This window comes from Cetorhinus maximus, chromosome 15 (genome assembly GCF_964194155.1).
Source record: "Cetorhinus maximus chromosome 15, sCetMax3.hap1.1, whole genome shotgun sequence".
Taxonomy (NCBI): domain Eukaryota; kingdom Metazoa; phylum Chordata; class Chondrichthyes; order Lamniformes; family Cetorhinidae; genus Cetorhinus; species Cetorhinus maximus.
The window spans coordinates 97,137,509-97,156,404 of NC_135893.1; the positions used below are offsets into that span (position 1 = coordinate 97,137,509).

Sequence of the window (18,896 nt, forward strand, 5' to 3'; positions counted from 1 at the left end):
GGCACTCTCGCTGTTGCTGTACGTGGCGCAGGTCTGGCCCATTCCACACTCCTGCGTGGTGGCGATCACCCGAGCCATCTTCCGCTTTATCTGGAGGTCGAAAATGGATCATGTCCGGAGGGACACGATGTACAAGCCTCTAGATAAAGGGGGAAAAAACGTGCCCAACATCGCCCTCATACTGATGGCCACCTTTGTGTGCGGCTGCATCAAGCGGTGTGTAGACCCTCAGTACGCAAACACCAAGTGTCACTACGTGCTGAGGTTCTACCTGTTCCCGGTGTTGTGAAGGATGGGTCTGGCCACGCTGCCGCGGAACGCTCCAAGTAGTTGGACCGTGCCTTACCACCTGTCCCTCGTGGAAAAATTTATGCATAAAAACACCTTTGACCACATGTCCATCAGGCAGTGGTCAGCACGTAACGTCTTAGAGGCCCTGTGGGAAAAGGAGAGGGTGGATCCTGTGGGATGGTTCCCCGAGCAGACTGTCAAAGTCATTTGGCAGAATGCCTCATCACCAGAACTTTCCAACAAGCACCAAGACATAGCTTGGCTGGTGGTGAGAAAGGCCCTCCCTGTCAGATCCTTCCTACATGCCAGGAGTCTCACCCCCTCTGCACGTTGCCCGCGAGGTGGCTGTGGTGGGGAAGAGACCGTTGTTCACCTCCTGGTGGATTGTGCCTTTGCAAAGAAGGTCTGGAGAGAGATGCAGTGGTTTCTGTCGAGGTTTGTCCCGAGCAGTTCTATGACACAGGACTCTGTGCTATACGGGCTGTTCCCAGGGACACACACCGAGACAAACATCAACTGCAGCTGGAGGATCATCAACTCGGTGAAAGACGCTCTTTGGTCTGCCCGAAACTTGTTGGTCTTCCAGCGCAAAGAGTTGTCCCCGACCGAGTGTTGCAGACTGGCACATTCCAAAGTCCAGCACTACGTGCTGAGGGACGCACTAAAGCTTGGGGCAGCCGCCACAAAGGCGCAATGGGGAAGGGTCGCTGCCTAAGACCTTTCTGCCATAGTGCACCGAGGGACTGGGAACAGTTTAAATCCCCTCGGGCTGTACAGCTCAAAATGAATGTAATATTTATTGTATGTATCAATGGATTTCGTGATACGTGTTGTAAAAGTTTGAACCTGTTTGTATTTTTGCGTTGGTGATTTTGAAATGTTTTGGAATGTTGTTTGAAGATATTTTGTGAATAAAGTATATTTTTGCACAAAAAAAAATGGTTACCTGTGGCTGCGGCCGCGTCCATCACTGCTCCTGGTAATCCAGCCGCCGCGCCCCCCCCCCCCCCCCCACCCCCGGCTGGCCTCGCATTCCCTCAGCTCTCTCTCCCCGGTTCTCTCTCTGCATTCACCCAGTTCTCGGTGCTCCTCTCGGCGGGCACCTGTGTTCGGGCGCCGCTAGGCCTCAGGCCTCATTCTAGGTCTCCCTTTCGCTGCCCCCCCACCCCCAGCTGATTCAGTGAGGGGTGAATTGGTGGGTGTGTGAGAGAGAGAGAGAGAAAAAAAACAGGCACTCTCACCCACTCCCAACACAAAAACAAAAATACCTGGAAAAACTCAGTAGGTCTGGCAGCATCTGCAGAGGGGAGCACAGTTAACGTTTCCAGTCCGAATGACCCTTCAACAGAACTCAGTCCCTGAGACTGGGAGTGAGCTCGACACACACTCACCATTTCACACTCTTAATGGTCACCTTTATTACTTATTTAATTGTCAATTTATCATTGACTTTTCTGCTCAGCAAATTGTTTCTCCATATGTCAGCTTGTTTTTGAAATTGATGATTAATGTTATGTCAAACCTTATCTTTCCAAAATTTGTTCATTGGCCCCCCTGAATATGAGCAAAATTGAAATGTGCCCCACTCCCCCACGCGAAAAGGTTGGACGAGTCTGGTTTCGGACAACAGATCACAGGAAGGTTCCGTTTTCTATTGATAAGAGTGAAAAATCTCTGGGTGAACCTGTAGTAGGTGGTGGTGTGTGGAATGCTGAGGTCACCAGCTGATAAGCAACCCTCACCTCTGGAAGAATGAGTAAAAGAGGGGGCATCACAGAAAAATATACCTATAAATTTCACCTGAATATTTCACTCCAACTCTAATGGCAATACTCATTTTGAGAGAAAAAATCTCATGCATCCAAGTACAAAGTATTTAAAGTAATATCTAGGAAAGTTTTGTTCCCCTATAGTGCTACGTGAATGGTCCATCGTGTTAGTGTAACACAATTAAGAGGTAAATGCTCTTATCAGACATGCTGAGCACATATATACAAATACACATATATATACATCTCATTCAAATAGCTACTACCTGATTGAAGGCCAAAATCTAACAGCCATTCTTATTCACTAGCAAATTGTCAAGTTGAGTGATTTGTAACAAGAGAATATTGCCACTTGCAACATTGGTGGCAGTGTGGGGAAGGGAGAGAAATGGAAATGCACTTCTCATCCTATTGAGTGCACAATTGACTATTATTAACGGTAGCTGTGGAGAATCCTGACCCTAATGTGTAAGAAAGAATATATTCAAGCAAAATTCTATGATCAGTAAAGCAACACTGGGTCTCATGATAACAACAGGAAATTGGTAGACCACTTGGTCTCTGATCTGGTGATTGACTATATCTAATGCTTGTCCTCTGAAATAGGAAAGAAAGAAATACAAATCAAACCTTTTCCCAGGTACGCTCCTTGTTCAGTACAATCACCACTAGCTTAGGGTTGGCCTGGTATCCATCTCGTGTGAAGGAGAGGTCTCTGCCATTCCAGGTCACATTCATCATAAACCTGAAAGAAATCATTGTAAGGAATGAATGGAAAAAAGCTAATATTAACTTGTCCAGCACAGGATTAAAAACTTTGAACAGTAAGAAAAGTTGTTTTTTAAATGTATTTTATAGATTAATATACGAGCATAAGAACATACGAATTAGGTGCAGGAGTAGGCCACTTGGCCCTGCAAGCCTGCTCTGCCATTCAATAACATCATGGCTGATCTGATTGTAACCTTGACTCCACATTCAAGCCTACCCACAATAACCTTTCACCTCCTTGCATATCAAGAATCTATCTATCTCTGCCTTAAAAATATTCAACGACTCTGATTTTACCGCTTTTTGAGGAAGAGAGTTCCAAAAACCCATGACCCTTGGTGAGTAAACATTTCTCCTAATCTCCGTCATAAATGGGTGAGCCATTATTTTTAAACAGTGACCCATAGTTCTAGACTCTCCCGCATGAGGAAACATCCTCTCCACAACAACCCTGGGCTGAATAGTCCCAGATTTGCACTAAGTGTGGTAGTGGGTGGGGAAAACAACATTTTCCCTGTCAGCCGCAATGGCGGCTTCTCATGCCATGTCGTCCCAAACCCGCCACATTAATTATGCATTTCTGGGAAACAGGCCGTTTGCATGGCGGGGGGGGGTGGCTTTCAATAGTCTGCCACGCCATCACCTCTCCACTTCATCACACCGGGCGCCATATTTAAAGTGCAGCCACACGCGCACCTCTCAGTGCTTCCAGCCCACAACTGCTGCACGGAAGACAGGATGGTCCCAAAAGGCAAAATGACTGTAGCCCCCAGGTTCAATGACACGTCCCGCAAGTGCCTTTTGGACACACTGGAGGCCCGCCGTGATGTCTTCTACCCCTGCTCTGGCCGCAGGAGGGGCAGTAAAATCGCCAAATCAGCTTGGGAGGCAGTGGCAGCGGGTGGTCAATGCCAACGTCCTGCAGAAGAGGACAGTCACCCAATGCGCAAGAGGATGAATGATCTCCTTCACTCCATCAGGGTAAGTCACTCTTCTCATCACTCTCAACTCACACACTCACAAACCCATCACAATCCACAGGGCCCTCACTCACTGCCAGTTCAAGGGACATCACCATTCACTCTCTCACACACACCTTCATTTTCCTCATCCAGTCTGTGGGACCACTCACCACCCACACATGCCAGGCATACTTACGATCTGGCCTGGCAGGTATCCTGCTTACACTCTTTCCATCTCTATTCATGCAGGTCAAGCTGGCACACAACAAGAGGGAGAGGTTGCACACTGGTGGTGGCCAGGGCCCTCCAGGTCTCAGGCCTCCAGAGGAAGCCCGCCAAGGTCATCACAGACATGGCCTGAAATCAAGGTCCTCATGGACATTGAAAACAGAGCCATTTAGCTGGCCAGTGAGGATCTGGGCTGTTCCTGTGCTGACGGTGAGGTCGTCGCTGCTCTACCAGGTGAGGATCCAGGAGTGCAACATCCATCAGATAATCATGCTGTGAGTGATGTGTCCTCTTTCACAGGCCATTGCCATGCACTAATTATCTCTCCTTGCTTTCACAGGCACATCTGCCAAACAGCTGAGAGAGCCAATGACCCAGGGCCTCCAATCAAGCCCTGAGGGAAGCTCAGAAGAAGACTCCGCTGAAACCCTCCCTGAAGACCTTTCACAGCGCTCACCCACATCCTCCACCAGCGCAGAGACACACACCTCGATGGGACCTAGCTTTAGAGTAGCTTCAGGATCACAATCTGTTGAGCACATCGCACTTTCTGATCCACAGCCGGCAGAGGCAGGGACTTCCCAGGTCCCCGGCACTCAGCGGACAGCTGGAGGCCAGAATGTTGCTGAGTCCGAGTCAGATGACGAGCCTCTGGACTCTGAAATTAGTTGACTAGCCTGGGCACAGGTGTTAATCACTTGAACTTACTGTTCACTATTGTCAATAAACTCCCAAGAATGTCTCCCTGCCTGTGGCTCCTTGTTCTGATGCGCAGTGTTATTGTCACTCAGATGTGAAACCTTTCTGCACAAGATAAAGGCAGGTGTCTCAGTCATGTCACAGTTGCTGGAGCTGCAAAGGCTAGCTCGGGAACATAAGGAAGGGATGTCTGCTGCATTCCTCAGTTTGCAAGGCACGATGGAGGAGTCCGTCCATCTTCAGGTGAGGGTGGTGGCGCCGGCATGCCAATGCACTGAGGTCAACATCGGTAGGATGGTGGCTGCCATGGAGACCTTGGTTCAGGACGTTGCTCCTGCACTGCTGCGCGGGCTGAACTCCATCGTTAACGCCATAGTTGGCCTCCAACAGTGTGTACATGAGAGGGATGCGGAGCAGCCCAATTTCATTCCGGCTACCCATTCTTCTCAAGGAGTCAGCCAGGGACTGTCAGGCACCCATAGGGAGGAGGAGCACCAGGTGTACCCCCCTGGATCCATCCACCCAGGTGACTCCTGGACCGTCCAGCCCATCTGAATCCCCTCTTCCTGTGACCTCAGCAGCTCCAGCCCCACTGCCACACAGCAGAACCCTGAAAGCAGGCCGGGGCCCTCCAGAGGATGCCTGCCAAGGTCATTGCAGACAGGGCATTGCAGTCAGCAGGCTGCCTCCACCTCTGCTGTGGATGTTGGGGGAGCATCAAGGTGTAGCGGCAGGGTTAGGAAAGTTAAGAAGAATTAGTTGACTATCCTGGGCACAGGTGTTGATCACTTGTACATACTGTTCACTATTGTCAATAAACTCTCAAGAACATCTCCCTGCCTGTGGCTCCTTGTTCTGATGAGCAGTGTTATTGTCATTCAGATGTGAAACCTTTCTGCACAAGATAAAGGCAGGTGTCTCAGTCCAGGGCCTCTTCCATGTGCTTTGTGCAGCCTTCAGACCAAAGTGATGGTCCAGCCTCACATTCCCTAGACATATTTGTGAGCCTGCACCTTGATGGTGCTTGTCATTGCTGCCAGAATGTGGTGGGCAGGCATCACAGAGTTCCCTCATTCTCTCGATATGCTCTCAGCACCTTTGAGGTGGGGCTGGCCCCCATCTCTTCAGCATCTGTGATCAGTGATGCTGCACTCCTGAAGGGGTCAGGAGCTGAAGGCAGATAAAGGATCAGCTGCTTTTAAAGTTTCATGGCTGCGTCTCCATGATATGAACCTGATCAGAGCGCAAGCGAGCTGCCCTTGGTCAGACAGGAGTCAGACATTCTCAGAGGCTATGTGAAGATCTATGGAGTGCCCTCACTGCATGTCGTCATTATCCTCCTACAAAGAGCGATATTTGGGTCTCCACTACAAATCAATGACAGGAGCATTATCATAGAGGGTATGTGCGCTGCCATAAGGTGGACAGAGTCAAATGTTCACAGATGCAATGTAAGGATCTATGGTGTGTCCTCACTGCATGTCGTCATCATCCTTCACAAATCTATCAACTATGAGGGCTTCCGGAATGCGCCTGCCTCACCTGGCCAGTACGAGGGCCTTATCACTCTGATCGTCACCTTCGAGGACCTCCTCGCCCTCATCACCATTGATGTCCTCATTTGAGAAGACCTGCAGCTCCTGCATGTCCTCCTCAGCCAGCTCCTCTCCCCATTGTAGCGCCAGGTTGTAAAGGGCACAACATGCGACAAGGCTGAGTGACACCCTCTGTGGACTGTATTGCAGGGCTCCACCAGACCAGTCCAGGCACCAGAACCTCATTTTCAGCATCCCGATAGTTTGCTCTGCCAAGTTGCGAGTTGCAGCATGAGCCTTATTATACCTTTGCTCTGCTGCAGTCCGAGGCCGCTGCACGTGTGTAATCAGTCACGTCCTTCTTTGAATGCCACGTGAATGCAGTCGATCACACCCTGCACCTGTGAGAAACCCAAGATCTGGGAAAATCCAATCACTCCTGTATCCTGGTTTTCCTGGTCCTAGGCGAAATGCACAAAGTTGTGCGTCCTTACGAAGAAGGTATCCTTGACCTCATGGATGCATTTGTGGGTGCAGGCTTGTGACATCCAACAGAGGTCACCTGTGGAGCTCTGAAAGGAGCCACTGGCGTAAAAATTGAGCGCCGCACTCACTTTCACGGCCATGGGCAGTGGATGCCCTCCATGTCCCCGTGGCGCCAAATCCTACAGCACTGGCAGATGTGACGACCAGTTCCCTAGACACGCGCAGTCTTCGGTAACACTGGTCATCTGCAGGAATGAAAGGTGGTGTCTATAGACCCTGGGTCTAGCTGGGCGCTGACCAGTGACAGCTTGTTGTAGCACTTCAGCAGCATGTGCAGGAGCCCCAGCCACCCCTTCTTCCTGAGGGTGCAGCTCCTCTCTCTGCGCAGCAAGGCGCCTCCGTTGTTCTCTTCTCTGTCATCTTCATTCTCTGTACGACACAAAGCATACACTAGTTCACCAGGCTCCATGCTCCTGATGTACTCCTCTGCTGGATGAAAGACAGAGACAGATGGGTTGGCTTGGGTGTTCTAAGAACTTCTCTTGGTTAAGTCTGAAGGCCCCTTAATGCATCCCGGAGAATGCTGGCCCCCACTTGGATGGCCACAGTTTAGTGCGCTGCATGGCTGCCCAAAACCCAACACTTCTCCGCCCCACTCTACCTGACTGATCGGTGGCAGCTTTGCCCACTGGCCTGCATGCTGTGCTCTCAACTTAGGCACAGGCATTCTTCTAACCCGCACTACAAGGCTGCGCTATTAGCTTGAAGCATGGGGGAGACTGGTCCAAACCTGAATGATAACATTGCAAGGGGCTGTGAGCGCCTCCACCAGTGAATGCCCCATGGCCAGCTTTCGCAAGGAGATTGTACAAGGTGCGCAGTTGTCCAATTGTTTTGCAGTCCACTAAAACGCTCATATGTTTGCAGTCTGTGCCCAAGGGATGGAAACTCTGGAGCAGTTGCTGGCACTTTCAGGCCTCTGCATTGTTTGATTGGGTAGATAAGCTAGAGGCCCAACTCCAAGCATGTCAATGTGGCTGCGCCTGAACTGTCTCAGCTGCGGAAGAATGGCCACTTTATACAAGGTATCCCTAACGCGTGGCCACTTCCCTCCTCCATCCCACTCCCACACATGCTTGTGCACTACCATCAACCAGAATGCAGCGCTTGCCCCCACCACCGCCCCCCCCCAAACTTGCCTCAACTGGAATGCTGCCCTTGCCCCCAACTCCCAACTCTCCTCAACCGGAGTGCTACCCTTGCACCACCCACCCAACTCATCTCAACCGGAGTGCTGTCCTTGCCCCCAACCCTACAACTCGCCTCAAGTGACAAGTAACATTTGCGCCACACAAGTGCCAGGCAATGACCATCTCCAACAAGAGAGAATCCAACCATCGCCCCTTGATGTTCAATGGCATTATCATCACTGAATCCCCCGTGATCAACATCCTGGGGGTTACCATTGACCAGAAACTGAACTGGACTAGCCATATAAATACTGTGGCTACAAGAGCAGGTCAGAGGCTAGGAATCGTGCGATAAGTAACTCACCTCCTGACTCCCCAAAGCCTGTCCACCATCTACAAGGCACAAGTCAGGAGTGTGATGGAATATTCCCCACTTGCCTGGATGAGTGCAACTCCCACAACACTCAAGAAGCTTGACACCGTCCAGGACAAAGCAGCCTGCTTGATTGGCACCACATCTACAAACGTTCACTCCCTCCACCACCGACACACAGTAGCCGCAGTGTGTACTAACTACAAGATGCATTGCAGGAATTCACCAAGACTCCTTCGACAGCATCTTCCAAACCCACGACCACTACCATCTAGAAGTACAAGGGCAGCAGATACATGGGAACAGCACCACCTGGAAGTTCCCCTCCAAGTCACTCACCATTCTGACTTGGAAATATATCGCCTTTCCTTCAGTGTCGCATGGGTCAAAATTCTGGAACTCCCTGCCTAACAGCACTGTGGGTGCACCTACACCACATGGACTGCAGTGGTTCTAGAAAGCAGCTCACCACCACCTTCTCAAGGGCAGCTAGGGATGGGCAATAAATGCTGACCCAGCCAGCGAAGCCCACATCCCATGGATAAACAAAAAAAATACACTAGGACATCCAGATCCCCCTGCAATCCAGAGCTTTGCAATCTCTCACCATTTAGATAATATGCTTCCGTTTTATTATTCCTGCCAAAATAGACAATTTCACATTTTCCCACATGATACTCCATTTGCCAGATCTTCATTCACTTACTTAACCTAGCTGGATCCCTTTGTAGCCTCTTTGTGTCCTCTTCACAACTTACTTTTCTACCTATCTTTGTGTCATCAACAAATTTAGCAACCATACCTTGGATCCCTTTATCCAAGTCATTTATATTAATTGAAAGATGTTGAGGCCCCAGCATTGATCCCTGTGGCACACCACTCATTACATCTTGCCAACCAGAAAACAATCCATTTATGCTTACTCTTTTTTTCCTGTTTCTTTTTTTATTCATTCACAGGATGTGAGCTTCACTGGCTGGGACAGCATTTATTGCTCATCCCTAGTTGGTGGTGGTGAGTTACCTTCTTGACCGCTGCAGTCCATGTTAGCTAGCCAACCCTCTATCCATGCTAGTATGTCACCTGTACACCATGAGCTTTTATTTTCCACAATAGCCTTTGATGTGGCACCTTATCAAATGCCTTGTGGAAATCTAAATACAGTACATTGACAGTTCCCCTTTATCCACAGCATATGTTGGTTCTTCAAAGAACTCCAATAAATTGGTTAAACATGATTTCTGTCTCACAAAACCATGTTGACTCTGCCTGATTACCTTGAATGTTTCCAAGTGCTCTGCTATAACATCTTTAATAATAGCTTCTAACATTTTCCTTATGACAGATGTTAAGCTAACTGGACTGTAATTTTCTGCTTCCTGTCTCCCTCCATTTTTGGATAAAGAGTTCCATTAGGGAATTGTGGAAAATTAAAACCAACCCATCAACTATCTCCCTACCAATTCTGTTAAGAGCCTAAGATGAAGTCCATCAGGACCCAGGGACTTGTCAGATCGCAGCTCCAACTATTTGCTCAGTACCACTTCCCTCACAATTGTAATTATCCTGAGCTCCTCCCTCTTTTCCATTTCATGATTTAGAGCTATTTCTGAGCTGTATCCTCTATAGTGAAGACTGACACAAAGTACATGTTCAATTCATCTGCCATCTCCTTATTTTCCATTATTAATTCTCCAGACTCACTGTCAATAGGATCAATGCTCACTTTGTAAACTTTTCTTTTTTAAATATCTATAGAAACTCTTACTATCTGTTTTTATATTTCTAGCTAGCTTTCTCTTGCACTCTAATTTTTCCCTCCTTATTAATCTTTTAGTCATTCTTTGATTTTTTTTATATTCTGTCCAATCTTCTGATCTGCTACCCATCCTTGTGCAATTATATGCTTTTTTAAAAGTTTGATACTACCTTTAACTTTTTTAGTCAACCACGGATAGTGGGACCTCTCCTTGGAATTTTTTTTTTCTTGTTGGAATGTATCCTGTGTATTCTGAAATATCCTCTTAAATGTCAGTCACTGCATCTCTATTGGCCCATCCCTCAACCTAATTTGCCAGTTCACTTTGCTTTCATGCTCCCATAATTGCCCTTATTTAAATTTAAAATACTAGTCTTGGACCCACTCTGCTCTCCCTCAAACTGAAAGTAAAATTCAATCATATTATGATCACTACTACCTAGGGGCACTATGTGGTCAATAATTAATCCTATCTTGTTGCACAATACCAGGTCTAGTATGGCTTGCTCTCTGGTTGGCTCCAGAATGTGCTGTTCTAAGAAACTATCCAGAAAACATTCTATGAACTCCTCATCTAGGCTACTTTTGTCCATCTGATTTTTCCAATATTTATGTAGTTTAGAATCCCCCATGATTATCACCGTACCTTTCTGACAAGCTCCCATTATTTCTTCCTTGTATTCTGTCTTACTGTGTGGTTACTGTTACGGACCCTGTACACCAGTCCCACAAGTGACTTCTTGCCTTTATCATTTCTCATCTCTACCCAAATCACTTCCAACTCCTGGTTTCCTGAACTTAGGTCATCCCTTTCCATTGCGCTAATGGCACCATTAATTAACAGAGCCATCCCTCCACCTTTTCCTAGCTCCCTGTCCTTCCTAAATGTCACATACCCTTAAATATTCAGGTCTTAATCTATGTCATCCTGCATATTAATTTCTATTTGCGCTTTTAGTTCATCTGTTTTGTTTCAAATGCTATGTGCATTCAGATATAGATCCTTTAGTTTTATCCTTTTATTATTTTTGTAATCTCTACCCTTAACTGCTGATTTACTCTTACAATTGTACTCTCTATCCCTTCCAGTCATGGTTTGTATATCATTTCCCATATTAATATCTTTCTCTATTGCCTTGACTTTACTCTTTGATTTACCACATCTTCCTAAATTTGATCCCTTTCCCCACTAATTTAAAACCTTCTCTAATTCCCTCATTATGGTGCAAAAGTAAAATAGGAAACCTGGTGCAAAAGTAAAACAGGAAAGGTGGCCAAACCATGGCTTACAAGGGAAATTAAAGATAGTATTAGATCCAAGGAAGAGGCATACAAATTGGCCAGAAAAAAACAACAGACCTGAGGATTGGGAGCAGTTTAGAATTCAGCAAAGGAGGACCAAGGGATTGATTAAGAAGGGGAAAATAGAGTACAAGAGTAAGCTTGCAGAGAACATAAAAACTGACTGTTAAAGTTTCTATAGGTATGTGAAGAGAAAAAGATTGGTGAAGACAAATGTAGCTCCCTTACAGTCAGAAACAAGGGAATTTATAATGAGGAACAAAGAAATGGCTGACGAGCTAAATACATACTTTGGTTCTGTCTTTGCAAAGGAGGACACTAATAACATACCAGAAATGTTGGGGAACACATGGTTTAGTGAGAGGGAGGAACTGAAAGAAATCAGTATTGGTAAGGAAATGGTGTTGGGGAAATTGACGGGATTGAAGGCCGATAAATCCCGGGAACCTGATAATCTACATCCCAGAGTACTTAAGGAAGTGGCCCTAGAAATAGTGGATGCATTGGTGGTCATCTTCTGAGATTCTATAGACTCTGGAACAGTTCCTACAGATTAGAGGGTAGCTAATGTAACCCCACTATTTAAAAAGGGAGGCAGAGAGAAAACAGGGAATTATAGACCAGTTAGCCGGACGTCGGTAGTGGGAAAAATTCTAGAATCCATTATAAAAGATTTAATAGCTGAGCACGTGGAAGACAGTGGCAGAATCGGACAGAATCAGCATGGATTTATGAAAGGGAAATCGTGCTTGACAAATCTACTGGAATTTTTCGAGGATGTTACTAGTAGAGTTTATGAGGGGGAACCAGTGGATGAGGTTTATTTGGACTTTCAGAAGGCTTTCGACAAAGTCCCACATAAGAGATTGGCGTGTAAATTTAAATCGCATGGGATTGGGGGTAGTGTATTGAGATGGATAGAAAACTGGTTGGCAGACAGGAAACAAAGAGTAGGAATAAACGGGTCTTTTTCCAAATGGCAGGCAGTTACTAGTGGGGTACCGCAGGGATCGGTGCTGGGACCCCAGTTATTCACAATATATATTACTGATTTAGATGAGGGAATTAAATGTAATATCTCCAAATTTGTAGATGACACAAAGCTGGGTGGGAGGGTGAGCTGTGAGGAGGATGCAGAGATGCTTCAGTGTGATTTGGACAAGCTGAGTGAGAGGGCAAATGCATGGCAGATGCAGTATAATGTGGATAAATGTGAGGTTATCCATTTTGGTAGCAAAAACAGGAAGGCAGATTATTATCTGAATGGCTATAAATTGAGAGGGGAATGTGCAACGAGACCTGGGTGTCCTCGTACACTGAAGGTAAGCAAGCAGGTGCAGCAGGCGGTAAAGAAGGCAAATGATATGTTGGCCTTCATAGCCAGAGGAGTCGAGTACAGGAATAGGGATGTCTTGCTGCAATTATACAGGGCCTTGGTGAGACCACACCTGGAATATTGTGTGCAGTTTTTGTCTCCTTATCTGAGGAAGGATGTACTTGTTATAGAGGGAGTGCAGCGAAGGTTTACCCAACTGATTCCTGGGATGGTGGAACTGACATTTGAGGAGAGATTGAGTCGATTAGGATTATATTCACTGGAGTTCAGAAGAATGAGGGGGGATCTCATAGAAACCTATAAAATTCTAACAGGACTAGACAGGGCAGATGCAGGAAGGATGTTCCCGATGGTGGGGGAGTCCAGAACCAGGGGTCACAGTCTGAGGATATGGGGTAGACCATTTAGGACTGATTTGAGGAGAAATTTCTTCACCCAGAGAGTGGTGAGCCTGTGGAATTCGTTACCACAGAAAGTAGTTGAGACCAAAACATTGTATTTTTTCAAGAAGGTGTTAGATATAGCTCTTGGGGTGAAAGGGATCAAAGGGTATGGGGAGAAAGTGGGAGCAGACTATTGAGTTGGATGATCAGCCATGATCATAATGAATGGCGGAGCAGGCTCGAAGGGCCAAATGGCCTACTCCTGCTCCTAGTTTCTATGCTTCTATGTGGTTAGCTAGAATACCAGTCCCAGCAGGGTTCAGGTGTAGACTGTCCCAACAGTACAACCCAACTTTCCCCAGTAATGGTGCTGGTGCCCCTCAAACCAGAACCCATTTCTACCACACTAGTCTTTGAGCCAAGCATTTATTTCTCTAATCTTATTTCCCAATGCCAATTTGCATGTGGCTCAGGTAATAATCCAGAGATTATTACCCTTGAGGTTCTGTTTCTTAATTTGGTACCTAGCTCTTCATTCTGACTATGCAGAACCTCCTTCCTTGTCCTGCCTATGTCATTGGTACCTACATGTACCACGATGACTGGATCCTCCCCCTCCCATTTTAAGTTCTTCTCCAGCCCTGAGCAGATGTACCAAACCCTGGCACCAGGCAGGCAACACTGCCTTCTGACTCTCGCTCGTTGTTGCAGAGAACAATGTCAATCCCCCTCACTATACTGTCCCTACTACCAGTACATTGCTTTTTATTCCCCCCATTTGAATGTCTTCTTGTACCACGGTGCCATGGTCAGTCAGCTCATCCACCCTGCAGCTCCCGTTCTCATCCAAGCAAGCTGAGAGAACCTCAGAGCTATTGGACAATTGCAAAGGCTGTAGCTCCTGCACTTCTGCCTTCTGGGTCCCCTTATCTGTCTCACTTGCAGTCACAGTCTCCTGTCCCTGACCACTGACCACATGAGAAGACCCTATCCTAAAGGGCATGAATGCCCCCTGGTACAAAGCATCAGGTACTTTTCCCCTCCCTGATGTGTCACAGTGTCTGCAGTTCGATTTCCAGCTCAGTGACTCTGAGGGAAAGTTCCTCGTGTACATAATGTATGTAATGTTTAACATGTGCTTTAAAAGAATGGATCTTTTGAATGCTACAACATAAGTACACAATCAATAAAAAAACCCCTGTGTACCACTTGAATTAGTTTCTATTATTCAATCTAAGCTGTAAATAAAGTAAAATCAATTCATGATGGTGCCCTCCCATTGACCCCACAATTTTCATTGCTGGTGGGTAACTGCTGGGTACAATCCTGATATAACTTCCAGGATCCTGAAACATGAATTTTTGGTCTCCCAGCATTCAACTTGTTAAAATAATACATTCACATGATGTTATCAGTGGTTGTGTGATATGTTTACAAGCCTACCGATATATTAGTAATAACGGTGGTTTGACAGCTTTAGCAAGAACGTATTAATTATTTATGGTAAAAATGTTATTGTTTTTATGCAAATAATTCATTTTTATTGCCAGGGTATCATTGCTTTGTCAAGTGTTAATTATTAGTTTACAATAAATCATCTGTAGCATATAGTCTGTATGTTAAATCATTTTAGATAATTTGTTCTACATTTCTGCTGTTGAATGCCACAAAATATTAAAATATAAAATATAAAAACAGAAAATGCTAGAAATACTCAGGAGGTCAGACAGTATCTGTGGGGAGAGAAATAGAGTTAATATTTTAGATCTGCGGCCTTTCATCAAAACTGGGAAAAGATAGAAATGTAGGAGGTTTTAAGCAAATGAAAGATGGAAGGGTGAGTAACAGGACAAAAGCAAAGGTCTGTGGTAGGTTGGTTAGAGATTAAATGACAAAAGAGTTGGTGGTGCAGAGCCAAAGGGAGTGGCAGTGGGACAAAAGATTTCCGGCATCCAGAGTATTTTGCTTTTGTATTAGAATATAAGATCTTACTTCAGAGTACCAAAACAAATACCAAAACAAATTATTTTGTATGTAGTCCAAGTTAACTATGAGAAATCCATAAGAATTGGCAAATGGCTTTCATCAGAATTTCAGCTTGTTAAAGTTTACAGTGATGCAGCTTCTGTTTACAAAAGCATGTTTGAGAATGAATTTACAATAGAAAAGATTTATTTTATCTAACAATATAATTGGTGTGGAATTGCTACTTTGATTCTCAGAAATCCCTGTTAGTACAGATGGAAGATTTTATACATTTGTGGAAACGGTCAATTTGTAACTCTTCTCTCTTCTGCTCCAGAAGAAAAACACATCTCGGATTATTGCATTGGAGAGATTTCATCGATTGGATTGTTTGTTATATTTGAGACTTGGGTAATAATAGAAACTTATATTGCATGTGCCCTTTGGCAACATCAACAGGATAAAGCAAAGGGCAAGGAAACATTATCACACTCTCTTCTGAGCAATGTAAACAGTCATCACACTGTTCTTTAAAGGAATCCAGATAGATTCCAGCCATGCCACACCTCTAAATTTCCTTTTCCTTGCAACAACACTACAAATGCTTCAGGAAGAAAAGTGAAGGAGTTCATTGGGATTAACTAGGAACATGCATGGCCATATTAAAGGGTATCAAAGGAGCAAAAATGAAACCTAGAAAAACACTAAAACTGTAGACAAAAATATAATAGTAAGGAGTTATTTCAGCACTAACATCAAGGGCAATCAGAGAACAGATGAGAACCCAAAAAATTCCTAATGGAGCTCGAATAGAATATAACCATAACATAGTAAATATGTTTTCTCTGCATATTCACAGCAGAAAACATGAACATGCTTCCCCTAAATTTTCATATTGTCGTTCCCATCCCCAGGATATCCCAACGGGCTGCACAGCAAATCAAGTATTTTTAAACGCAGTCAGTTTTAATGAAGGCAAACATAGTAGCCAATTTGTATACAGCGAGCTCCCATAAACAGCATTGAGTAAATGACCAGGTAATCTGTTTCAGTGATGTTGTTGAGAGACAAATGTCAGCCAGGCTACCGAAACAACTCCCCTGCTCTTCTTCAAATATTAATAAAGAATTTTTAACATTCACCTTCCTTGACCTAAAGAGACTAATTTCCCTGTGTCTTGGAATTCCAGAGATCCTACCAGTCTTCCACTGTACTCTGACAGAAGGGTGGTAGAATACCCAGAAAATGAATAAATGGTTGTGAGTGGCTGTTTACACCATTTTCCCACGGGTTTCACTGGTCTCATTTTCCCAAGGGTTTCATTAGTCTCTGAAGGCAGACTGGGATAAATCCTAAGGAATTTCAGGGTCAGGATAAGCAAAATGTTGACACATCCAGTAGTTTTATACCATTATGTGGAGATTAGTTGTAATGATTGAACTATTAATCATAACTACTGCTCTGTGTATTAACCCTACTGGGGAACAGATTTAACTCCTGATTTTCACTGGAAACTCCTTAATTAGTTTGGAGTCGTGCTTGATGGCAATTAGTGGTCACAGGGGGCAGGAATGGAAGCGGGCCAGATGAAGTGCAGGCCTGATTTAAACTCCCCATGGCATCCATTACTGTAGTTGCTGTGTGAGTGTTGAAGGAGCACACAGCACATTGCCATTGAGACTTGTACTGGACTACAGTGTTGTATGATGTCACTGGCAAGCCAAAGATCTGACACCCGGGGCAGGTCAGCCCCTCAGTTCTCAGACAACAACGTTGAAGCGATGCTTAAGGCCATGAGGGCGAGGAGGAAGGTCCTCTTCCCGAAGGTTGGCAGGAGGAAGACACACATACAGGCAAAACAGGCCTGGGTTGAGAGAGCAGCCATTGAGAGTGATAACAGTGTTGTCAAATGATCCTGCATCCAGTGTATGAATCTGATTCCACTGAAGGTATTTATTGACAAGCCTGAATTTGTAACAACCCCCTGCAGGCATTTGCATTTTGAAAGGAGGCAACTGAGTGGTGGTTTTTACAGGTAAATATGTTTTCTCTGCACATTCCCAGCGGAAGACATGAATATGCTTCCCCTAAATTTTCTTAGGGGAGACTTTTCTCCCCGTCGGTGGGGGGGGGGGTTGGGCGAGTGCGGGCAGGTGCGCAGCCGATCGCTGCCCGTGATCAGCTGCGCACCACCATTTTTCGTGGGCGGGCCAATTAAGGCCCATCCAGCGTGACGCACACCGGGAAGCGCTGAGCGCTCCCTGCGCGGGCGGGGGGTGTAGGCTGAGTCGGGGCCTGCGCTCTTTCACGCACATGCACGAAAGAGCACAGAAATCTCCCTGAGGCAAAGGGCTGCCTCAGGGAGATTAGTTTGATTTTTTAAAATTTTAATAAAGACAAAGAAAAAAATTTTAAGACATGTCCCCTCATGTGACAGTATCACATGAGTAGGGACATGTCAATGAATTTTATTTAAAAATGTTATTAAACTTTAAAAACCTTCATGAAACCTCATCCCGTCCATGAATGAGGTTTCATGATAAATGCGAAGGCCGCCTGGGCTCTCCGCCTGCCCATCAACCTTAAGGTTGGACGGGCAGCTCAGTTAAGTATTTTAATTGATATTTAAATGTCCTTAATAGGCCTTTGACAGTTCGGTGGGCGCACAGCCAACTCCGGTGCGCGTCTGCCGAACTGAATACCTGAATGATGCGCAGTGATGTCGGAATGCACTGCTGACATCACCGCACGTCATTTTACGCGTCAGCGAGTGGGCCCCTTCCCCACTCGCCTCGCCACGCCCCCGCTCGCCGACCCGAAGATTCTGCCCTTAGTGTCTTTCCCATCCCCAGGATGTCCCAACGTGCTGCACAGCCAATCAAGTATTTTTAAATGCAGTCACTGCTTTAATGAAGGCAATTGGACTGGACTGCAGTGTCGCATGATGTCACAGGCAAGCCGAAGATCTGGAACCAGGGGCAGGTCAGCCCCTCAGTTCTCAGACAACAACCTTGAAGTGATGCTTAAGGCCATGTGAGATAGTTGCTTAGTAAATGGTGTATTGATTAGTCTGATGAAAGTTCGCCTACCTGAAACATTCACCGTTTTTCTCTCCACAGATGCTGCCTAACCTGCTGACTATTTCCAGCATTTTCTGTTTTTATTGTGGAAAGAATATTTTTCTGGCACTGACATCTCTGGCCCAATAGGATCCTTAATCTCCCTGTCATGAAACAGCAGGGTGCCATTCCAATTTTCTGGCACCTCACTGGGATGGCCACCCCTGTTGCATTTCCACAGCTGTGAGTCACCTGCCCAATCATAGAAATGACCTATTCTTGAGATTTGGTGGTGGATGAATGTCTGCTGGTGAAAAACTAACCCAGCATTTTTGGATCCCTTTTAACACTCATGATCACTTAGGTAGTTGTCATCATATTTATTTGGTACAATCTATGTTGCAGAGCCATCAAAAGTGTAGTAATGATTTAAGTGTGAAGGCAATAGACTGATTAAAATCTACAGCTAACTTTAGTAACTGTAGTAAGCCATTCCAACCCCACTCTGATTGTATACATTTAAAAGAAGACAGATTGCTACTGTGCAACCTGAAGAAAAGAGAGACCTGATGGTTCTAATGAACCTCCATGTGCACATCATTTTCTCCAGATCAGCACTCAGCTTCTACTCTCTTTGTGTTATGAGCTAACACTGCCCTACTGTTTTGCCAGACGATGTACAATGCATCGCTGCCTCATTTGAAAGCTCTCTTACCAGACTAGTAACATGACAGCTTCTTCAAAATAGTGCTGTAGCAGCAAATTGTGGTGCCAGTCAATTGCTGCCA

General features: G+C 45.7%; 1 protein-coding gene across 2 annotated transcripts in view; it reads right to left on the reverse strand.

Moving 5' to 3' along the window:
• grin2aa (glutamate receptor, ionotropic, N-methyl D-aspartate 2A, a) overlaps nucleotides 1-18,896 on the reverse strand; it is a 388,199-nt gene that overhangs the window by 155,484 nt on the left and 213,819 nt on the right. For both annotated transcript variants that reach the window (XM_078559026.1, XM_078559025.1), the window contains exon 5: nucleotides 2,691-2,805. In XM_078559026.1, the coding sequence (XP_078415152.1) occupies nucleotides 2,691-2,805 (115 nt within the window). The remainder of the gene's footprint in view (nucleotides 1-2,690; nucleotides 2,806-18,896) is intronic.